Source organism: Nelumbo lutea, chromosome 1, assembly GCF_056320005.1.
Source record: "Nelumbo lutea isolate HS-2025 chromosome 1, American lotus-T2T, whole genome shotgun sequence".
Taxonomy (NCBI): Eukaryota; Viridiplantae; Streptophyta; class Magnoliopsida; order Proteales; family Nelumbonaceae; genus Nelumbo; species Nelumbo lutea.
Window position 1 is genome coordinate 30,573,684 of NC_142684.1, and position 25,432 is coordinate 30,599,115.

Below are 25,432 nucleotides of genomic sequence, written 5' to 3' on the forward strand. Positions count from 1 at the left end.
TAGTGGCAACAAGCTGAGCGCAAAGTTGTTAATCAATCAAGCTAACCTGACTAAGCAAACTTGATCTCGCCAGGCTAACCTAACCTGGCCAAGCCAACCTAGTCTCATTGAACTAACCTGGTACTAGCTCATAGCATGCACAAGTAACATGTGGACATCCATATGAATGTACGTGGTCGAACTGATTAGAACATCAACACCAATACATTCCATGTAGACTCACTACCTACCACTAAAGGTGTCAATTGGACTGGATTTGGTCCAACCCGATCCAGTCCAATGTGAGTTTACTTACAAATGGACTGGACCCAATCCAGTCCAAATCCAATCCAATCCATTAAAATGTAAATGGACTATATTGGATCCAATTCAAACTGAATGAAATATAAAAAATTATATAAAAAATACAACATATAAAAGAAAATCTAAAAATTACAAAAATATACCCTTTTGGCATTGAAAAAGCACTTTTGTAAAAGTGCTTTTATAAAAGTACTAAAGTACTTTTGTAGAAGTGCTTTTACAAAAGTACTTTCGTATAAGTGCTTTTGTGAAAGTACTTTCATAGAAGTGCTTTTATAAAAGTTTTTTTTTTATAAAAGTGCTTTTATAAAAGTACTTTCGTATAAGTGCTTTTGTGAAAGTACTTTCATAGAAGTGCTTTTGTAAAAGTACTTTTATAAAAGTACTTTCGTAGAAGTGCTTTTATAAAAGTTTTTTTTATAAAAGTGCTTTCATAAAAGTACTTCTACCTACCACATGCATACAACGTATACACACATATTACACATGTCAACCACGAACATAACAAGTGGGCTGAGCTTTGACCACATGTGAGCGGCGTGTCAATTCTTTTATAAAAGTACTTTCGTAGAAGTGCTTTTATAAAAGTTTTTTTTTATAAAAGTGCTTTTATAAAAGTACTTTCGTATAAGTGCTTTTGTGAAATTACTTTCATAAAAGTGCTTTTGTAAAAGTACTTTTATAAAAGTACTTTCGTAGAAGTGCTTTTATAAAAGTTTTTTTTATAAAAGTGCTTTCATAAAAGTACTTCTACCTACCACATGCATACAACGTATACACACATATTACACAACATGTCAACCACGAACATAACAAGTGGGCTGAGCTTTGACCACATGTGAGCGGCGTGTCAATTCTTGGATGAAGCCCATCCCTTCTAAATAGGTGAGCCCCTTCTTCGCTTAACCACACAACAAAACACTACATTACACTCAATATTACACACATTGAACACCTTGGCACACTTCACATCACATCACCTCATCTCACAACACGTCTCAAGAGCTCTCCGAGTCTTCTCTTTCGTCTTTCCTTGGCATTACTAACTTAACTATCAAAGTCCATACCTCTGGGATATCACCCCAAGGCCTCTGATGTTTCTTCAGAACGCATGTCTCCCTTAACAGCCGAGGTGCCAAACAAAGGTGACTCTCTAAGCCTAAGGTGGCCCCCTATTAACCGACGTCTCCAACAACTTTCGATTTCCTCCCTCGTGGCCAAATTAATTGTCAACAATTTATAATATGAATAAATATTAAATCTTGATATTGATTTATTTTTTACTTTTAATATTAATTTATTTATAATCAGTTTGAGTTGAGCCAACCTCGATAGCTCGCAGGTGTCGACTCAAGCTCTAGATTATGAGTCAAAGTCAAGCTCGAGTAGCCCACTCCTCGACTTTACTTGCTTCAATTACACCCATACTCATGCTTATAACCTCGAGAAACAACTATGTATTAGCTTTTATCTACCAACTAGAGAATGAACCCTGTACTTAATACGTGGTAACTAAATGTGTGTATAATTTAGTTTGAAGTTAAATATTTAGTTATCAAAAATTAAATTAAAAAAAAACTAATATGGGTCTTGCATCTTTGTAATTGACAATCTATCCTCACCTATTTTATTTGAAAACCATTATTAATTTATGTTTTTTTTTAATTTGATTTAAGATATTAAATGAGATCTTATTTGTAAACAACAACCCACTTTATTTAGTATTTACTATTTATTTAATATATCTATTTTGAGTTGTTTATTTTTAAAAGTTAAATTAGGTTGCTTCCTAAAAGTTAAATCAAGTTTATAATTAATAAAGTATTTTCTTTTTGAAAAAAATCATTTAAAAATAAACTTAGGTTTATGGTAATCTTTTAATGGGTCCCATCATTTGTATTTAAAAGACTGGATAAACATGTGTTAAGCTAATAAATAAATGTCTATTAAGAATGTTTAGGATTGAAACTACACTCTTTTTGAATTGTATTTCTTGAATTAATAGGATGCCACATGTCTAAATGGTGGTAGTGGGTTATAGGTTTTAACAACTCAGAAAATGCCACGTGTCTAACTATCAAGAAAAAATGAGAAAGGTCACATGTCTAAATGGTAGGAGGCTGTAGCTTGGTAGCGGGTTGTGGGCTTTAGCAGAAAATTCTCAGAAATTTCCATATGTTTAGTTTTCTAGAAAATGAGAAGGCCACTTGTCTAAATGGTGGTAATGGGTTATGGGCTTTCACAACTTCTTAAAAAAATGCCACGTGTCTAACTTTTCAGAAAAATGAAAATGTCACGTATCTGAATGGTGGGGGACATGGCCCCATCTTCTGTCAGGGTTGTAAAGGCTGTTGGAGCGGGCTTCACCTGACCGAAGCCGAATTCATCTTCCACTCCTTCAAGCGAGGGAGATTCATGATTTAAAAGAGATGAGAATGGCCTGCAATAATGGAACCCATCATTCTGCCAATGGCAAACGAACTCCCTGGTCCGCAACTTCCATGTTTTACCCCTCTTGAAATGGTGAGTTCCTAACAAGGACCATCTTAGAAGTGTACTTAATTATCTGATCCAAAAACGAGCTTGAGTTGGAAGTAATTCGGAGGACTTAAGAACTAATATCTTTGAAGATCTACAAAGAAAAAGAAAATCGCTGAAATGGCAATGGTAGAGAAGTCTGAATAGTTTAAACAATCAGAAACAGGTTCGTACACAAACACTGAATTTTTATTGTTGTCCTAGAAGTCCATTCACAACCAGAACAAACAGAAAAGGATCCTCCAAATGCCCAAGAAGGATTAGAACCCATACAGAAGAGATACTACACGGTTTCTTCAGACAATCACGATCTTCACCTCATGATGCTGCAAGTTCTGCTTTCTTCTCCTCCAGAATCTTTAGCTCCTGACGCCAACCTTCTAATTTTGCCACCTTGTCTAACTGCTCTGGCTTCATATCTTTCTGATCAGTTTTCTGCTGTTGAGCTTCCGTGAGTCGAATCTGCAAATTAGCACACTTTCAGGTTAATTAATAAAAGCTGAAATGCATAACCTTAAATACCATTTCCTTCACTTATTACCACTCTATATACGTAATGTTGAAATGTCCTGTATAAGAGGAAGAGAGAAAGAAGCCAGATTTGCTTTTTAGGCAAAGAAAGTTCACCATCTTTGCTTCTGCATTTTATTTTGCAGTAGCTTAAGGTGGAAGCTCAAAATGAGAGGGTGCATTTCACTACTAAACTCTTCAAGTTAAGTGCTTTTGTGCAATAATCTCCTTAATGATGGCATTTTTCTCACCCATGTTATTTGAAAATATCCTAGAAAATTAAAATACGTTATTTGTGGAGAAAGTGCAATAGAAGGTTAAGATATTTGGTTTCCATGGGCAGGGCTATTGCATTGTCAATTCAGAGGATGTTCAATCTGTGCCTAAATTTTCCTTGTTAGTCCACGTCACAGAAATCAGTGACTGTAGGCATATGATCATATGTATGCTGGCAGAGACACAGCCTATGTTGTCCGAAATTGGTAATGCATCTCCATTGGCACCAAATGGGAGCATAATTAACCATGCTTATTTTTGCTAACTTTCATTACAAGCATAACACTCCACAAAAATGACTACAATGATTGTTCAGATTTACTAACGACACTACATGATGCTACAAATCTTTATGCTACATCTTTACCAGACAAAACCTATGTTGACTAGATAGCAGGCAACTCTAGAATCAATTTTTTTATCATTACTACTCTAGAACCAATTGAAATATTAACCATATTTTCCTTTTCATTCATCATATTTTCATTTTCATTTTTAAATAATTGGAGCATTATACTAAGAGGAGGACAAAAGATGCAAAACGAGAAGGTAGAATCATAATCTACCACAGGTAAGGTTACAGGTTATAATGAAAAACAATTGCCATTTTGTGAAGCATCCATATTAATCTAACATTTGGGTAAGCTGCTTAAGAGCTAGCTAAATCAATGACAAAGTATCGATTCACCTCTGTGTATCGGCATTTTGAACGATACTCCCCCCCCCCTTTTCTTAGTTTTATATATATATATTGTGAACAGAACTGAGAACAAGAGAGCAGATTCAGGGGTGTTAAGAATAGTCGGCCCCAACCACAAAGAGCCCCTTTTATATTAAAAGATATGTACAGTTACAAGAATACCCTTATAGGACAGATAAAAAGAACAAGTAAAATAATAAGAATACTGTACAACAAGGGCTATACTAATAATGTACATCAGGATATATCTTCAAATATATATATATATATAATTCTAAAAAAGAATGGGTTCCCGAAAACACCAGCAAAACAGGTGTATCGGGAACCAAAAGATATGATGTGATACGCCCGATACAAGGCATATCGTGTCAAAATTTTGATCCTTGCCTGGAAGCAAAAGCCTCGAGTTAATGAAGAATTCCACCAGCCCAGTGTTTAAAAAGGACACCTATGGTGGACCTAGTTGCACAAGTGAGGCACATTTCAAAGTATGTGCCTTAACCTAAACCAAGGCACAGCCCCTCTCAAAGGGCATGTCCTAGTGTGCCTTTGGCCTCAGTCCAGGTGTGCATCTTTTTAAAATTGCTTTTTATTAGATTCTTGTGTTTTACACCTTTGTAATAGTTTATTGACTTCTACATTACCTTAAAATTTTTATTTGTTTCTGCACTAGTAATATTCTATTAATTTTTAAAATAAAAAAATAAAGACCATTCAAATAATATTTTTTGAGTAGAAGTATATTGCATTAACTGTATAAAAAGGTTAACTGTAAGTCTTATTTCTTACAAATAGGATCTCAAATAGCATAATTTTTACTAAAGAAGCAACAATAGTACAACTCACATATGATACCTAATCCAAAAATAGAATGAACTATGGCTAAAATCACAACACTAATCTCTTTATATTCACAAGACAAAAATTTAGGTTGGGGGGGCAAGCCCTAAACCCCAACATTTTCTTTTGTTGCCTTGCCTCAAGGGGATTTCACAGATGAAGGGCTGGTCTCCTAGGGTTAGAAAGTTTCACATAATAGAATTGTTGAGTGCTTGAAATTCTTAGTACAATCCAAATATTTTTGCTTTCACTCAAAAATAAGTTTTAAACATTATGCTTTTCAGTTTATGTATTTTAATAAGAAATAATAAGGTTTTTAAAACAATTAGTTTCTTTTAAATTTTAGGTTTGCATTTTGTGCCTTGCTTCAAAATGGCACACACCTTGCTTTGCACCTCAGGTGCTAAAAGGCCCTTGTGCCCTATACTTACAAAATATGCACCAGCCCCGGTTTGAAGACTACATGCTACTTATCTCAGAGCATTGTTTTAAAGGCTTAAGCCTTGAGGTGTGAGGCGTACACCTTGAGGTGAGGCGCACAGATTTTGCCTCAAGGCTTAAGCCTCACAACTTTGATGTGAAGCTTAAGCCTTTGTTAGAATGAGGTATAAGCCTCAAGCCTCAAGGCATGAGGTGTAAAAAGGCATAGGACTCAAGTATTAATGATTACTTAGTAAATTAATGCAAAAATATACATTTTTGTAATTTAAAACATATAGAAAAATACAAAAAAATAGTTCAATAATTACAGCCTAAATAAAAAAGAATAAAAAAGAAAAACCAATAAGGCAAATCAAATTCTATTGGTCTTTCTTAGTGTTTTAAGAGAGTTCAATGCAAAAAGGGCTAATCAAGTTCTTAGTTTCTTTTGGATAAATTAAGTGAGATTTTTCCATTATTCTAAATGTAATGTGCCAAGTTTGTTATTTTTCTCATTTCATCTACTAATGGATCTTTTTTCTTTTTAATAATAATAATAATAATAATAATTCTTGGCAATAAATCCGATTGAAATATGAGGAAGTAGAGAAGAGAAGGGAAGAAAAGAGAAGAAGAAAGGAAGGAAGAAGGTTGGAGCAATGGAACAGTACTGGTGGTGCCAACTTCTATTATATTATATAGGGCGACATAAATAAGAAGGAAAAAGACTCCTGTGCCCTTGCTGTAAGTGAGTACAAGAATAGAAAATAAAAAAAAAAAACTTTAACTAACCAAACAGACCCTAACACAAATAACTAAATTATTTCAACACTCCCCGTCAAGTTGGAGCATAGATGTCAATCATGCCCAACTTATCACACAAATCATTGTGCCACACATGATGAAGACCTTCGGTGAAGATATCTACAAGTTGTTCTTCTGAGCTGACATATGGAATACACACTTCTCCATTTACAAGTTTCTCTCTAATAAAATGCTTGTCCACTTCAATGTGTTTCATCCTATCATGGAGGACTGGATTAGCAGCAATATTGATGGCAGCTTTATTGTCACAGTAGAGTGACATAGGTTTGCTCACTGCAAAACCCAATTCACCTAACAGATTCCTTATCCACATGATTTCAGCAACCCAATGAGACATCGCTCTATATTCTGCTTCAGCACTAGATCTAGCCACCACACTTTGTTTTTTACTTCTCCATGTGACTAGGTTTCCTCCTACAAAGGCACAATACCCACTGATAGACTTTCAGTCATCAACTGCTCCTACCCAATCAGCATCAGTATATACTTCCACCTTTAAGTGTCCATGTTTCTGGAACAACAAACAAGCTCTGGGAAACTTCTTGAGGTATCTAAGGATCCTCCCTGCAACTTCAAAATGAATTGTCCTAGGATTGTGCATGAACTGACTAAGGATACTCATTGCATAAGCAATATCAGGCCTGGTCATAAACAAATACAAGTGTCTCCCTACGAGTCTCTGGAACTTCTTCATATCTTTCAAAAACTCTCCCTGACTGTCTCCCAGCTGGTGATTAGATTCAATTGGTGAGTCAATTGGTTTTACCCCCAACTTGTCTATATCTTCTAGTAGATCTGGTACATATTTCCATTGGGAAATAAAGATGCCCTTGTGAGAACGAGCAACTTCAATTCCAAGGAAATAACGTAAGGGGTCTAGATCTTTCACCTCAAATTGAGTGGCTAAGAATTTTTTTAGTCTCCGTATTTCAGCCTCCCAATCTCCTGTGATCACTATGTCATCTACATACACAATTAGAGCTGCAATTTTCCCTTCACCTTTTCTAACAAATAGAGTGTGATCTTACTAGCATTGTTTGAACCCCATCTGTTGAACAGCTAAGTGGAACTTACTAAACCAAGCCCGAGGTGATTGTTTCAACCCAAATAAAGATTTTTTTAACCTGCACATTTTTTGTTCACTGCCTTTGGCACAAAAACCTAGAGGTTGGGTCATGTACATTTCCTCTTCCAAGTCACCATTCAATAAAGCATTTTTGATGTCCAATTGGTGAAGTTCCCAGTCAAGATTTGCTGCCAATGAAAGAAGAATCCTGATAGAGTTCATCTTGGCTACTAACAAAATTCTCTGCATAGTCCACTCCATATACCTGTGTAAAACCTCTTGCTACCAATCTAGCCTTGTACCTTTCAACAATTCCATCAGCCTTGTATTTCACTGTGAACACCCACTTGCAACCCACTGGTTCCTTCCCTTCAGGAAGATCCACCAACTCCCAAGTGCCATTTTTGTGTAATGTATCAATTTCTTCCTGCATTGCATCTGTCCATTCAGGTTTAGATAAAGCTTTTGCCACATTCTTAGGAACGGGGACACTGTCCACAGAAGAGAGGAATGCATGGAATGGAGGTGAAATGTGATCATAGGACAGAAAATTAGAGATAGGATGATTAGTGGTACAAGATCTAACACCCTTTCTCTTAGCAATAGGAACATCGAGATCATTGATGACAGGGGAATCAACATTGAGAAGAACAGACATATCGATAGGAGCAAGTGTACCTGGCTGATGAGAAGGATCTGCCTTTGGCGAATCCGATGATGTTGGTTGCATAGTGTCAGGTTCCACGGCTCTTGAACTCTGCTGGCTTTTATGGTGACGATGAAAGACACGGAATGGAGGAGGATTGGGTAAAGGAGGTAGTTGAGTTTGAGCCGCCTGTTTCTCCTCAACCCTACTCTCCCCCTGAGGAGAAACCGAGAAGAAAGGTTGATTATCAAAGAATGATACATCAATGGATACATAGTACTTGTGAGAGGTAGGATCATAGCAACGATACCCCTTTTGAGATAAATGGTAACCAAGGAAAACACAAGGAATAGCCCGAGGATCAAGCTTACCTCGAGTAGGGGACAAGTTATGGACAAAGCAACGACACCCAAAAACACGCATCGGAATGGTAGACAATGGAACTGTAGGAAACAGAAGTTGATGTGGGGCCTTATACTCTAGTAACCGAGATGGCATACGGTTGATGATGTATGTAGCACACAAAACTGCATCCATCCAAAAACGTTTTGGCACATTCATATGAATTAATAAGCCACGAGCTACTTCGAGAAGGTGACGGTTCTTTCGTTTAGCAGTACCGTTTTGTTGGGGTGTCCTAGCACAAGAGCTTCGTTGAAGTGATCCACTCGAAACAAAAACTTTGTGAGATCACTATGGAAGTATTCCTTCGCATTGTTTGACTGGAAGATATGGATTTCAGTTTGGAAATGAGTAAACACCATGCGTTGAAGGTCTTTCACAATTTTTGGCACTTCATCTCTAGATCGCATAGGGTAAACCCAAGTGCATCTAGAGTAATCATCAATCAAGGTAATGAAGTATGTTACAGATTGTATAATTAAAATAGGAAGATGTTATAGACTGTATAATTAAAATAGGAAGTAAATACTAGGGAGATATGATGTTACAGACTGTATAACTAAAATAGGAAGTAAATACTAGGGAGATATGATTTACCTTGATTGTAGGACAAATTTGTAGGAATTTGATTAGTCTTTTTTTCTAATATATTCTTTCCTAACATAGAATTTGTAACTTGTATATATACATACGAGATTGATAAATAATATAACAAATTCTTCTTCTTCCTCTGTTTACTCTTATTTTACATGGCATCAAAGCATCTAGTCTCTACCTACCCTTTTGTTTTAAGTAAACAATAGGTAGAGGAAAATTTCTGGGTGTTTTGAGTCACCTTGGAGCAATCAGAGCATCTAGTCTCTACAAAGTCCGGCAGTCAGCAGCCCTGCGCGTGTCTCACACACCGCCTGAAGATTCTGCCACAGTCACGCGCGCCAACACTTGGAGGCACATCTGTCGCTGGAAAATTTTTTTTCGGTCATTGTCTTTTGGCTCGCCTTGTCCTGTATAGCACATATTTGTGCTTTGTTACATGCATATCCATTCCGATGTTTTCAACAGGTGTGCCCTGATTGATTTTCGGTGTTCAAAATATTCTATTTATTTGAATTTTAGGATTATGGCAGACAAGAAATCAGTAGTTATGTCGGATGTTATTCAGTGATGTCAAAAATAACTGAGCATAAGCTTAATGGCTCTAATTATCTGGATTGGAGTAAAACTGTTCAACTATATTTGTTGAGTATTGCTATGGATAACCATTTGACTGATGACCCTCCTAATGATGACTCGAGAAAGTCTTGGTTGAGGGAGGATGCCCGTTTGTTCTTGCAGATACGCAACTCCATTGAAAGTGAAGTGGTTGGTTTAGTCACTCACTATGATTTGTTAAGGAATTAATGAACTATCTAGAGTTCTTGTACTCCGGAAAGGGGAATATTTCCCGCATTTATGATGTGTGCAAAGCCTTTTACAGGGTAGACAAAGGCGATAGATCTCTTACAAGCTATTTCATGGATTTCAAGAAAACATATGAAGAACTTAATATGTTGCTTCCGTTTAGTACTGATGTGACTGTTCAACAAGCTCAGCGAGAAAAGATGGCTGTTATGAGTTTTTTAGCTAGCCTACCTTCTAAATTTGAGATTGCTAAATCTTAGATTCTTTCCAGTTCAGAGATCTCTTCTCTACAAGATGCTTTCAGTAGGGTCCTTCGTATAGAATGTTCTCCACCTGTTCAGCCTAGTAGTGCCCTTGTCAGCCGTAATAATACATCTGAATCAGGGAGAAAACAATACAGGAGTGGTAGTGGTAGATCAAGTAACTATGACAGGAATACTAATACTCGTGGACAGGAGTTAGGAGAGATAGTGTCATTATTGTCATAAGCCAGGACATATGAAGCGGGATTGCAAGAAGTTGCAGAATAAGAAAACTCAGTCAGCCCATATTGCTTCCACCACAGATACTTCTGAAAAGTCTGTTATGATATCTGCAGATGAATATGCCAAATTTGCTCAGTACCAAGAATCATTGAAACCACAATCTACTCCTGTTACTGCCATCGTCGAGTCACGTAAACCCAATACATGTCTTGTTTCCTCCTCTTCAAAATGGGTCATTGATTCTGGAGCTACAAATCATATTATAGGTAATTCAAGTCTGTGTTCTACCTTTCAGTCACATAAATCTACCTCTCCTGTTACTTTAGCAGATGGGTCAACATCTTGTGTTATTGGGTCTGGCACAATTAGTCCAACACCATCACTTCCTTTGTCATATGTTCTTAGTTTACCTCAGTTATCATTTAATTTAATTTCTGTTAGCAAACTCACTCGTACCCTTAATTGCTGTGTCTCATTTTTTTCCTGATTATTGTTTATTTCAGGATCTTACGATGAAGAAGATTATTGGTAAGGGACATGAGTCTGGAGGTCTCTACATCCTTGATACACAAGTTCCAAGATCCATAGACGGTTCTGATGTTGTAACCCCTTTTGAAGCGCATTGTCGGTTGGGCCACCCCTCTCTCCATGTGTTAAAGCAAATTTGTCCTCAATTTCAGAAATTATCGTCATTAAATTGTGAATCTTGTCAGTTTGCTAAACACCATCGTCTTAGTTCGAGTCCTAGAGTCAATAAACGAGTTAATGCTCCTTTTGAATTAGTCCATTCAGATGTTTGGGGTCCGTGTCCAGTTGAGTCCAAAACTGGGTTTAAGTATTTTGTTACTTTTGTTGATGATTACTCTAGTATGACATGGTTATATTTAATGAAAAAATCGTTCTGAGGTGCTTTCTCATTTTTCTGCTTTCTGTGCTGAAGTTAAAACTCAATTTAATGTTTCTGTACAAATATTAAGAAGTGATAATGCTAAGGAGTACTTGTCAGAATCCTTTCAAACTTACATGCTTCAGCATGGCATTCTTCATCAAACTTCTTGTGTAGATACACCATCTCAAAATGGGGTTGCTGAACGGAAAAATAGACACCTTGAAACTGCAAGAGCTTTGTTATTTCAAATGAAGGTTCCTAAACCTTTCTGGGCTAATGCAGTTTCCATAGCATGTTTTTTGATTAACCATATGTCTTCATCTGTCCTTCAGGGTAAGACTCCTTATCATGTTCTGTTTCCAAATAAAACATTGTTTCCTATTGAGCCTAGGGTATTTGGGTGTACATGCTTTGTTCAGGATGTTCGTCCTCAGGTTACCAAACTAGATCCAAAATCTTTGAAGTGTGTTTTTCTTGGATATTCTCGTGTTCAAAAAGGGTATAGATGTTATTGTCCTACTCTTCACAGATATCTTGTGTCAAGTGATGTTAATTTCCTAGAAGATATACCTTTCTTTCCATCTACTCCTCATTCAAGTCAGGGGGAGGATGATGATTTGTTAATCTATACTGTCACATCATCTGGTTCACATCCTATTGAATCTGCTCCTGCCAGGCCTAAGCCACCTACAATACAGGTTTATTCTCGGCGACCAACCCCTCCGAATCCATGTCCTGCACCAGCTCCTTCGTCGGCAGGTCCAATCTCAACTGATCCTGTTCCTTCGTCATCAGAACCTGTCTCTAATGATGATCTTCCTATTGCTCTTCGTAAAGGTAAGCGTAAGTGTACTTATCTAGTATCTTCATTTGTGTCTTATAATCATTTGTCGTCATCTTCTTGTTCTTTTATTGCATCTCTTGATTCTATCTCTGTTCCTAAGACTGTTAAAGAAGCCCTTTCTCACCCTGGATGGCGGAATGCTATGATTGAGGAGATGAATGCTTTAGAGGACAATGGTACTTGGACCTTGGTAAATTTACCTGCAAATAAGAAGGCTATTGGGTGTAAATGGGTGTTTACAGTTAAAGTCAATCTTGATGGGTCCATTGCCCGATTGAAAGCCCATCTTGTTGCTAAAGGATATGCTCAGACTTATGGAGTGGATTATTCTGATATCTTTTCTCTTGTTGCTAAACTTACTTCTGTCAGGTTGTTTATTTCTATGGCAGCTACTTATAATTGGCCCCTTCATCAGTTAGACATCAAAAATGCTTTTCTTCATGGGGATCTTCAAGAAGAAGTTTATATGGAGCAACCGCCTAGCTTTGTTGCTCAGGGGGAGTATGGGAAAGTTTGCTATCTTCATAAGTCTCTGTACAGGTTGAAGCAGAGTCCCCATGCCTGGTTTGGAAAGTTTGGTCAGGCAGTCGAGAATTTTGGTATGAAGAAAAGTAAGTCTAAACATTCTGTTTTCTTCAAGCACTTTGCTGCTGGCATCATTTTGTTAGTTGTGTATGTGGATGATATTGTCATTATAGGGAGTGATACTATAGGAATTTCATCCCTTAAATCCTTTCTCCACACTCAGTTTCATACCAAAGATTTGGGAATGTTGAAATACTTCTTGGGTGTTGAGGTAACAAAAAGCAAGAAGGGAATATTTTTATCTCAAAGGAAATATGTACTTGACTTGTTGTCTGAGACGAGAAAGTTGGGAGCTAAGCCATGTAGCACTCCAATGATTCCTAACTTGCAGCTCACAAAAGATGGTGAATTATTTGAAGATCCTGAGAGATATAGAAGATTGGTTGGAAAGTTGAATTATCTTACTGTAACTCGTCCAGATATTGCGTATTCAGTTAGTGTGGTGAGTCGGTACATGTCCTCTCCAACAGTTAATCACTGGACAGCTGTAGAACAAATTTTGTGCTACTTAAAAGGAGCACCTGGGCGAGGAATTTTGTATGGCAATCATGGTCATGCTAGAATTTAATGTTTTTCTTATGCTAACTAGGGAGGATCCAAGGAAGATCGAAGGTCTACTTCAGGCTATTGTGTATTTGTTGGAGGGAATCTAGTTTCATGGAAAAGCAAGAAGCAGAATGTTGTCTCACGTTCGAATGCAGAATCGGAATATAGAACTATGGCCAAGTCTGTGTGTGAAATAATGTGGATATATCAGCTTCTAACTGGAGTAGGTCTTAAAACTTCAGTACCAGCCAAGTTGTGGTGTGATAACCAAGCTGCTCTTCACATTGCATCTAATCCTGTTTTTCATTAACGAACTAAGCATATCGAGATTGATTGCCATTTCGTTCGTGAAAAGATTCAGCAAGGTTTGATTTCCACAGGTTATGTGAAAACAAGAGAACAACTGGGAGATATCTTCACAAGCTGGGCATGATTAATATCTATGCTCCAGCTTGAGGGGGAGTGTTACAGACTATATAATTAAAATAGGAAGTAAATACTAGGGAGATATGATGTTACAGACTGTATAACTAAAATAGGAAGTAAATACTAGGGAGATATGATTTACCTTGATTGTAGGACAGATTTGTAGGAATTTGATTAGTCTTCTTTCCTAATATATTCTTTCCTAACAAAGAATTTGTAACTTGTATATATACATACGAGATTGATGAATAATATAACAAATTCTTCTTCTTCCTCTGTTTACTCTTATTTTACAAAGTACTTATATCCAGCCTCAATAGGTAGAGTAACGGGGCCCCAAACATCAGAATAAACAATATGAAATGGAAATTCAGATCTTTTATTTCTTAAAGGAAAAGAACTTTTACAATGTTTACTCAATTGACATGTCTGACACTGTAACTGACTCACTGACAAGGATTCAAACAACTTTGGGAACATAACTTTTAATGACTCAAAAGAAAGATGACCAAGACGACTATGCCATAAATAGGTTTGACTCTCACTGGACAAACTCATGGACTCTGTAGCCACAATACCAGCTTTATTCTCCAACACGTAGAGACCATCCACCATGCTTCCTCTACCAAATCGTTTTCCCCGAGGCCATCCTGAAACACACATGAAGACGGAAAGAAAGTGACTAAACAATTCAAGGAGTGAGTTATACTACTAAAGGACAGCAAATTTATAGGTAATTTCGGAACATGCAGTACATTAGAAAGGGTAAGGCCGAGTGGGAGAGGTATGGTACCTTGGCCAGCTATGGTAGAGAAAGAACCATCGGCTAGTCTCACCTTACCTCTCCCAGAGAGGTGGTTATTTGTCTAAAATAAATTTGACGTACTGATCATGTGGTTTGAGGCTCTAGAGTCAATAACCCAAGGAGAATCAGTGGTATGAGATGACACATGGAAGGCAGTGGCAACGTTACCTGATGCAGACGCGAAAAAGGTAAAGGGAGTAGGACCAGAATCCATCTGGCACAGAGTCCTACCATACAATTCCAAATGGTCATGAAAGGAGTTGATAATTTCTTACTTAGGGTCAAAACTGGGATGCCTTTCCTGAGTTACCAATGGACTAGTCTTTAGAGATGCCATATTAGCTAAGTTATACTTTTTCTGATTCTACTGACTTGGTTTCTTGCCCTGATCAGGTGTTGACTTCTTACCCAAATCCTGTGCCCATTTAGGTTTTCCATGGAGAGCCCAACATGTATCTCTAGTGTGTCTTGTCTTCTGGCAGTGAGTGCACCAAAGTTTACTCTCATCATCTGTTCTCTTCTGAGAGTCACCTTTCTTAAAAGCACCTCCGACATTTGTATCTGAATTTCCCCAGACAACTAGGGCAACTGACTCCCCCTCTACACAATTCATCACACTTCTTCTACTCTCTTCTGACTGCACTAAGGCATACACCTCCTGAACTGATGGCAAGTCTTTACTACCCAAGATCTACACCCTGATGGACTCAGATGAAGGATTCAGCCCTAGGAGGAAGGCAAAGACCCGTTGCTGAGATACAAGTGACTTATATGCCTTTGCATCTTCATCACACTTCCAATTCACATTCTGATAGTGATCAAGTTCTTTCCATATCGATGTCAAATCAGAATAGTACATCGAGAGACTCCTCTCCCCCTGCTTGCAAGTAGAGGATTCAGCTTGCAGTTGGTATATCTTGACATAGTGTCTCTGCTCTGAATAGGTGGACCTTGCTTGTTCCCATATCTCACAAGCAGTTTCAGCCCACATAAAAGTCTTCCTTACCTGTGGCAAGATGGAAACCAAGAGCCATGACATCACCATACTATTCTCTTGGTTCCACCTATCATATTCAACACTTCCGTTCTTCGGTTCCTTCACTCTCCCATTGATGTATCCTATTTTCCCCCTAGCAATGTTGTAGAGTTTTATTCCCCTAGACCACTCAAGGTAGTTCAGACCATCAAAGGGAATAACAACCATGGGGAAATTCATATCCATTCCCCCACTCACTCCATTGTGGCTTCCTGAAATCTCTGAAGTAGCAGAATTCTCAGACGACATGGTAAACACAGTTTTTTTTTATCTAAACTCTCAACTTAGGATCCCTCCTTATATTGACAAAAGCTCCACACACAACAATTCAGGTCTGGACTTAATCTGAGCACAAAAAACAACACCAATTTCCAAAGAAGAATTATGACGAGATTGATTTTCAGATCTGCATGAAGAACAATCCCAGCCTACTGGTTTTCTAGTAAGTTCCACCACAGCATTAATCAATAAGAGAGATCCTAACACAAGAAATCAGACTAATGAGCCAGAGAAAACAGGTCATCTATGACCTACAGTCACCTTTTCACAGGTACAGGATCACACGATCCAACAAATAAAAGAGGTATAACCCTCACAAAAGTCTGCCGACATTCAGTGGTTTGGATTCATTTGTTCTCCACTTGGTACACGACCAAGGAAAGAAATAAAAGAAGAAAGAAAACTTTAGGGCTGTACCAGTTGCAGATCTGATTTGATCAACCCAGATCAATCCTCTATTCCTCCTAGATTCAACAACTTGAAGAGAAAACGTGGTCACCCAGATTCAACAGCCTTGCTCTGATACCATCTTGGCAATAAATCCGATTGAAATATGAGGAAGTAGAAAAGATAAGGGAAGAAGAGAGAAGAGAAGAAGAAAGGAAGAAGAAAAGGTTTGGAGCAATGCAACAGTACTGGCAGCGCCAACTTCTATTATATTATATAGGGCGGCAGAAATAAGAAGGGAAAAGACTCTTGTGCCCCTGTTGTAAGTGAGTACAATAACAGAAAATAAAAAAAAAAGGCTTTAACTAGCCAAACAGACCCTAATACAAATAACTAAATTATTTCAACAATAATAATGGATTTTTCTTCTAAATTGGTTTATTTACATGAAATGTAAAATGTTTATAATTGTTAGTTGATTAGTTATTATTTTATTTAGTGCTTAAATGTTGAAGCTTATTGCTTATTAACTTAGCTTATGGATATTTGTACCTTCTATCATTTTAATTTGGCATATCATATGTTATTATCATCAATTTACAAACTTAAATTAATTTTATCTTAAACTTTGAGGCTTACGCCTTGCAATGCCTTGAGGCTTAAACCTCACCTTTTTGGGCCATTACGCCTCAACTATGCCTTTAGACTTTTAAAACCTTGTCTCAGAGTTCATCCATCTCTTCTCAGCAATAACTAATTTGGAACTAGGTACATCCAATCTGAATCCAATTCATTTGTAGCTCTACAAAGATGATCATGTGGGGATGCATGCTGATTGAATTTTTCTAGGTATGTGCAAGGAAAGGATTTCCAAGGTTTTAATGAATAGCACTAATTCCCCTTGGGTAATTATTGATTTAATTATCATTGGAGTCACCCACTAGGTTTTGGCTTCAGAGAATTTTAAGAGCATTTAGTTCATTCTATTATGTTGGAAGTTGGTCAAGGCCTTCTAAACAGTAATGCATCATTCTAGCATACTTCTTTAATAGTATGCCATCTCATGTCTTGAATTTCAAAATCCTGCTTCAGGTTGCATGTTAGCACTCCTGTGACTGTCTTCAATTTCCTTTTAAGTCTTTTCTCTTTTTTCATATTCCCAGTCCTTGCCATACAAAGCTTGACCTTAAATCTGTATTGTAAATTTCTTGAATGCTCAGCCTATCAAAGGTTATCAAGTTTATAATCTGATTTCTACAAAAGAAAAATGTGTCTGCTGATGTGGTACTGTGGAAGTTTGTAACCTTCTTCTGTTCATCCCATGCCTCTCTTTATGGGGGTGGGGAGAGGGGGTTTGGTACAAACAAAGAGCAACTGTGGTATCCCAAAAAGAAAGTTTAAATTGAACCTTCATTTCATTGATAACCAAAAAGAAAAGGGGCAGAAATTTCAAAAAACTTCAGACCTATCAGTCTCATTCGTGATGTCTACAGAGTGATTGCAAAGGTTTTACCTAAAAGAATGTGAAGGGGTGCTGGACAAGTCCTTAGGGAGCCTTTGTAGAAGGGAGGCAGATTCTTGATGGGGTTTCAGTGGCAAATGAGCTAATTGACTCAAGGAGGAATGGGAGGAAGGAGTGCTACTTAAGTTAGATTTGAAAAAGGCCTATGATCATGTATGCTGAGCTTTTTGGATTACATGCTCAATAGATTCAATTCTTCCAGGAAATGGAGAAATCAGATAAGTTGGCTGTAACCAATGGTATTCAGACCTGTTTTGGTAAGGAAAACAGTAGAAGAAAAGGAAAAAAGGAAGTGAGAAAACAGAGGAGAAGAAGGTAGACGACAGAAAGAATGAGAAAAGGAAAAGGGGGTACAGAATCAGTCCACCCTGCCACTCCAAAGACAAGTTAACAAACTAATAAAAATAACAAGACAATAAAAAATAATAACCAATGGGACCACAAACTAATTAACTGCATATCTACACTCCCCCCTCAAGTTGGAAATAGATATTTGTCATTCCCAACTTGCATAAATCTGTCTCTAGCTTGACTTTGGCAATTGCTTGAATGAAAAGATCAACAAGTTGCAAATCAGAGGCTACATAAGAAAGGCAGGCTTCTTGGGAAGCTACTTTCTCTCTGACGAGATGTTGGTCCACTTCAATGTGTTTTGCTCTATCATGCTGTATTGGGTTATGAGTAATGTTAATGGCGGCCTGGTTATGACTATACAACATCAAGGGTCTTTCATACTCGATGCCTAATTCCTCAAGTAGGGATCTCAGCCATAACACTTCAGCTACACCATTAGACATAGACCCATACTCTGCTTCAGCACTGGAGCAAGAAACAACATTTTGTTTCTTACTCCTCCAAGAAATGAGATTCCCTCCAACAAGAGCGCAATACCTTGAAGTGGATCTCCAATCATCAACACACCTTGCCCAAATTGCATCAATGTACACGTCTATCTTCATATGACCACTATTCTTGAAGAGTATACCTCGGCCTGGACACTTCTTCAAGTAGGCTAGTATTCTTTTAATAACAAGAAGATGAGTTGTCCTAGGAGAGTGCATATACTAACCGACAATGCTAACTACATAGGAAATGTCAAAACATGTCAGGCAAAGATAGAGAAGCTTTCAAATCAGTCATTGATACATACTTTTATATTCAAGAGGCTTACCCCCTTCCACATTTATCTTATGATTTTGCTCAATGGATGTGTCTGCATGTTTAATCCTTATCTTTCTAGTTTCCTATAGGAGATCAAGGACATATTTCCTCTAGGAGATGAAAATACCATGCTTGGATCTAGTCACTTCAATTTCCAAGAAATATTGCAATTCACCTAAATCCTTCACTTTCTCCTGAGTAACCACTTAATTAATCTCATCAATATCATTCCCTTCCATCACAATGACAGTTAGTTATACTAACTGACAATGCTAACTACATAGGAAATGTCAAAACATGTCAGGCAAAGATAGAGAAGCTTTCAAATCAGTCATTGATACATACTTTTATATTCAAGAGGCTTACCCCCTTCCACATTTATCTTATGATTTTGCTCAATGGATGTGTCTGCATGTTTAATCCTTAACTCTCTAGTTCCCTATAGGAGATCAAGGACATATTTCCTCTAGGAGATGAAAATACCATGCTTGGATCTAGTCACTTCAATTTCCAAGAAATATTGCAATTCACCTAAATCCTTCACTTTCTCCTGAGTAACCACTTAATTAATTTCATCAATATCATTCCCTGCCATCACAATATCATCAACATACGCAACCAAGAGAGTCAGGGCTGAACCAGTTTGGGCTTTGTTGTAACTTGATTTTCATTTCAGGGAGGGTTAAGAGAGTTTACCTCTCCCCTTGCTTTCTTTATCTGTTCCTTCAATGATGTTTAACAAAAGTTTCTGTTATTGATCCGGAAAAAAAAAAAAGAAAATCACCTATTGGTTGGGTATTGAGCATGGAGGGTTAAGAGAGCTTACCTCTCCCCTTGCTTTCTTGTATCTGTTCCTTCAATGATGTTTAATAAAAGTTTCTGTTATTGATCACAAAAAAAAAAAAAAAAAATCACCTATTGGTTGGGTATTGAGCAGGCATGTTCCCCCAACAAGAAGAAAAAACAATATTTTCAACTCCTCATTAACCCAGTCAGACCTTTCAACCTGTTGCCCAGTTAAGAGAGTGCATCAGTCCAACCCCTAACCCACTAATAGATAAAAATCCATTGTCATTGTCAGAAAAACCAACCTGGATGGTCAAACAACCAACTCGAAATACAGGCATTGAATAGGCTTAACATTTTCACTAATGCCCTACATCCACAACCCCCATTTACATTTTATCCAAACCCTAAAAAGCAAACACCCAAAATCCAGAATATCAGCAAAACCACTCTTTCTTGTCCTTTCTTCCCTCTCTATCCAAGCAATTCCTCAAAGGTCAAGTCTTGGACTTGTATGGCAGAAGCAATGGCAACTTCTCAGTTGATCAATCTCTCTCTTCTCACAAAATTTAAGCTGTGATGGGAAATCAATAGAATCTTGAGGGTAAGCACCACAGATCCTTGACATTTCATTATTTCCCCTCTCTCATCCTTCAGTCTCACTATTCTATCTCCCATTTAACCCCTGGAGGTGCAATTCAAAGAATCAGGTCCAGTCAACCACATGCAGTCATTAAAAAAAGTGGTGATTCCTTTTCTTTTATCAATAGCGAATCAACAAAATGTATTTGCAGAATGAAAGAAGACATGTTTAGCTAAAGTCAACTAGCAAGTCCCATAGGCTCAGTTTGGAAAGAGTACAAATACAAATATGTACAGTGCAAATACATACAAAATAATATAAAATGCAAGGGTTTGCACTATACATATTTGTATTTGTACTCCTTCCAAACTGAGCCATAAGTGCAAACATGAAAAAACAAATGGAAGTCCCAATATACAATTGCAAGCCTCCCAAGTCGCCCCCAATACAAATATTAGATCCTACCCTCAGAAAAGTCAGCTGAATTTTTTGAACTACTATAAATAAATCCATTTAAATGAGATGTTCAAAATGGATCCAAGGATATTGCTTCCCTCATGTTGTGGATATGAATCCAGGGGACTAAACCCTTCACCCATTAACCAACCAGTTACAATTCTGGAATCCCCTTTCAGTTCCAAGTTTTAAGTAACCAAACACAACCACCCTCAGCCCTTAGATGAGACAGTATATTTCAGCATGAGCAAAATTAACCAATTCCAATTGGAAAAGTATAAATTGTTAAGTTCTAAAGATGCCTCTGATTCCCAAATTTCCAGGGTCTCCACAGCTGCATCCATCAAAGTTGAGCTTGATTTTATGTAGTGAAGTTAGCTCCCGAAAATTTTTGGACAGTAGACCTTGGAGAGGCATACTGCTATCCCCTAATGATGTAATCCACACTTTTTGGGGGTTTCTTTCTGTTGTTGCTTGAGATGATTGAGAGAGAGAGATGGAGAGAGAGAGAGAGAGAGAGAGAGAAAAGAGAGGTACGGATGATAGAAAGTGATGTAACCGTTTCTGGTCACATACCAATTTTGTTGTGATGTACCAATTTTTTGGCTAAGTACCTCGTCATTTGACCAGCTCCCAGGTGGCTTGTGACTCAGAGGATGATGGAGCTCCCTGGTGGCAAACTGCCTGGTGATGAGCTACTTGGTGGCAAACTCCCCGGTGGTGAGCTACCTAGTGACGAGCTCCCTGGTGGAGAGCTACCTGGTGACGAGCTCCCTGGTGGAGAGCTACTTGGTGACGAGCTCCCTGGTGTAGCATAACCCCACTACCCTCTGCATGAGGTGATCTCTCCTTTGCAGGCGGCGGGAGCTGAGGGACTTGTAAGAACTGAATCAGAGGACCCGGGGGTATTTTCCCGGTGGGAACCCTCCGATGCCTAAGTTAGCATTCTGATTGTAGGGAGCTTGGAGAGAAATAAGAGAGCTAGAGAGCAAGGATTACCTCCATTTTTTCATTCTCTCCCCCTTGTCTTTGGGGGTCGGAGTCCTTATATAGTGGTGTCCTGTCAAATCAGGCGTAACAGCCTCTGTCAAGTCAGGCGTAACCGTCTCTGTCTCTCTGCCACAGTCGTTACTGCCAGAGCTGAGGTAGCGGGTGCAGGCGGCTACTGCAGAGTACGGTTCTGCCAGTCAAGGGATAGCTCTCAAGACTGGCAGGCACGGCGCCGCCTAGCGAGAGACGTGGGCGCAGGCCTCCGGATCTGTCAGGTACGGTTGTCAGGCAGGAGATCTTCCTGCGATATGCCGAGCTGCCCCTAAGTGTCAAGCTACCTGTAAGTGTCGAGCTGCCCCTAAGTGGCAAGCTCTTCATAAGACGTCAAGTTGCCTGCGGAGCGGCCAGCTGCCTATGCCGAGCTACCTATAAGTGCCGAGCTGGCCCTAAGTGGCGAGCTCTTCGTAAGACGCCAGGCTGCCTGCGGAGTGGTCAGCTGCCTATGGCGAGCTGCCCCTAGCTATACCGAGCTCCCCGAGCTATTTCGAGCTGCTTGTGGCGAGCTCTGCCAAGCTGCCTGTGGCGAGCCATGCCGAGTTGTCTGTAAGTGGCAAGTTGTGGCAAGCTCTGCCAAGCTGCCCGAGCTTCCCGAGCTGCCCAGTTGTCAAGAGGCTGCACTTGGTTTGCATGAGGTGCCAGGTGTCACAATTTCACTGGAGGGCCAAATCCGCCCTCATCATTTGCCCCCCACTCCCGAGCTGAGAGTAACTCAGCGAAGGGAGTAGATTTCTTCTTTTGGCTCGTAAGTCGACGAGCTAGTAAGTGCTTATCCAATTCCTTAGGCTTTAGGAGCTACCTGTATGTGGCGAGCTGCCTGCCAATGGCAAGCTGTCTGTAAGGTGAGGAGGTCTCCACCAGTTCAGTAGTGTAGCCCTTAGGCTCTGGGGGGCAACTTATAGTTCACTTTTGCTAATTTTGCTCATGCTGAGGAAGCGACTAGGTATTCAACAATAGTGTGGCCCGTAGGCTTTGGGAGCGACTCGTAGTCCACTCTTCTTGACTTTGCCCATGCCGAAGAGGTGACTGGGTCTTAAGCAGTAATGTGGCCCGTAGGCTTTGGGAGCGACTCATAGTCCACTCTTCTTTGACTTTGCCCGTGCCAAAGAGGCGACTGGGTCTTAAGTAGTAATGTGGCCCGTAGGCTTTTGGGAGTGACTCGTAGTCCACTCTATTTTGACTTTGCCTGTGCCGAAGAGGCGACTGGGTTTTTAGCAGTAATGTGGCCCGTAGGCTTTGCCTGTGAGGGGCCGAACTGACTAGGCGCTAAGCTACCAGTGAGGTGTCGAGCTGACCAAGTGTTGAGCTGCCTGCGAGGTGCCGAGCTACCTGTAAGGTGCCAAGCTGACCAGGTGGGTGCCTTATAGCTATGATTGCGTTGCATCAGCTTCGTAATGCCGGTCACCCACTCCTACAAGAAGCTACTAGGAACTCAACCTTCGGGGGCAGCACTACTAACTTTAGGTCGCCAGCTCACACGAGAGCCTTGGAAGGCTCGACCGGTAAGGGCGCCTATGTAATCTGTTGGCCGCCAACTCCCACGGAAGCCACGAAGAGCTCATCTTTGTAGGGGGGACCTTGGGAAGAGGACTGATGAGGCTTTATCCGAATTGAAAGTAAAGTCACTTAGTCTGTTAGCTCCCTGGAGAGTCTTTGAGTTCATAAAAAATGTAAACTATAAAGCGAGAGCTTCAATTTCTAAAAAGTGAGGACTTAGCTTTCTAGGAGAAGAGGACTTAGCTTTTGTAAGAAGAGAACTTAGCTTTTGTAGGATGAGAAATTAGCTTTTGTAGGATGAGAACTTAGCTTTCTGTAGCGTGTTCCCACAGACGGCGCCAAATGATGTAGTGCAATCCGGGCACTCCTAGCTGGCACTCACGCGACTCCTGAAGGGTACCTGAGACGAGAAGGAAGAAGAACTCCCAAGGGGTTTGCCCAGCGGGAACACTCCGATCATTAAGTCAGTATTCTGTGTGAGAAGCAAAGGGAAAACGAAGGCTAAGAGTGCAGATTGCGCAGATGGTTCAAAGATACCTTGTTCCTTGAGAATTAGCTTCTTATAACAGAATCTCGTTGCTTCAGGCCCTCTGGCTTCTGACAAAGTAGGTATAACCGCCACTGTCAGTCTACCACAACCGTTACAGGCAAGGCTGAGGTGGCACGTGCGGGGCCGCCGTTGCAGGGTACGTACCTGTCATGTGCGAGACACCTTCTAAAGGTGACAGGCGCGACACTATCTGACGAGGGACATGGCTGCTGTCCCCAGATTTGTCGGGTACGGTGGTCGAGTAGGAGGCCTTCCTATTGTATACCGAACTATCCTTCCACGAATTACCTTGCGCAGGGCTGTCTCATGAGTGGCGAGCTGCCTGTAGCAAGTTATTCTGAGCTGGCTGACCCAAGGTGTCTAAGCCTCGGGGTGTTCAGAGATGGATCGGTGCATTCCTATCTGGGAGTGGCCTGAAGTCCATTGGGACGAGCTCGGGCCTCAAGAGAGGTCAGGGTGCCCCAAACTCGGGGTGCCCCGAAGTGGCTTAACCCGGGGAGGAGATGCGGGTAAGGCGGCTTCCGGCGAGTAGCTTATCCGTCCAGTTGCCGAGCTGAACTCGATGGGACCTTCCCTCCGAGTTGTGATCACGTCCGTTGCGCTGTCATGCTGAGTCACTGTTTGAGCAAGGTCACGCCCACGTGTACCCGTGCTGCGAGGTCGGGCCAAATCACCCTCCATCAGAAAGAAAAGCAAAACTCAGTACTGGCAGCTGTCAGTCTTCTATTTATACTAATCTTTATAAAAAGGCAAAATTACAAGTATGCCCCTGGCGGCATATCCTAGGATAAGAACAATAAGAAAAGAAAGAAAGAAAGGACTAGTAGCTGAAACTGTCCTACTAACATCAGTTACAAGGAACACTTAAGCCTTACAACACTCCCCCTCGAGTTGGGCTGAAGATGTCTATCATGCCCAGCTTGTCACATAGTTCATTGTGTCGGGAACACGAAAGTCCTTTTGTGAGGACATCAACAAGTTGTTCCTTGGAGTTGACATAAGGGATACAAATTTCCCTTTTTTCCAGTTTCTCTCTTATGAAGTGCTTATCCACCTCAATATGCTTAGTCCTCTCATGTAGGACTGGGTTGCTGGCGATGTTTATTGCAGCCTTGTTGTCACAGTAAAGAGACATAGGATTATGAATAGCAACTCCAAGCTCACCTAGGAGGTTCTTTAGCCAAAGGACTTTAGCCACCCCATGTGCCATAGCTCTATACTCAGCTTCTGCACTTGATCTTGCTACCACACTTTGCTTCTTGCTCTTCTAGGTCACCAGATTTCCTCCCACAAATGTGCAATACCCACTAGTGGACTTACTATCATCCACGGCTCCTGCCCAATCAGCATTTGTAAAGACTTCCACCTTTAGGTGATTGTATTTACTGAATAGTAGTCTTGTTCCTGGATGTTTCTTCAGGTATCTAAGGACTCTCTCTGCTGCCTCCATGTATGGCTTCTTAGGAGAGTGCATAAACTAGCTCAGAACTCCAACTGAATAGGCAATATCTGGACGGATCATGGATAGATAAATCAGCTTTCCCATTAACCTTTGGAACTGCTTTACATCTTTCATAGGTTCACCAATACAGTCACCTAGCTTGTGGTCCGCATCCATAGG

General features: G+C 39.7%; 1 protein-coding gene across 1 annotated transcript in view; it reads right to left on the reverse strand.

Annotated features, from left to right (window-relative positions):
- Window positions 1-2,957: 2,957 nt before the first annotated feature.
- LOC148874142 (partner of Y14 and mago-like) overlaps window positions 2,958-25,432 on the reverse strand; it is a 63,485-nt gene continuing 41,010 nt past the window's right edge. Inside the window, exon 4 of the mRNA XM_088966035.1 lies at window positions 2,958-3,303. Within this exon, the coding sequence (XP_088822161.1) occupies window positions 3,160-3,303 (144 nt within the window). The 3' untranslated portion in view covers window positions 2,958-3,159. The remainder of the gene's footprint in view (window positions 3,304-25,432) is intronic.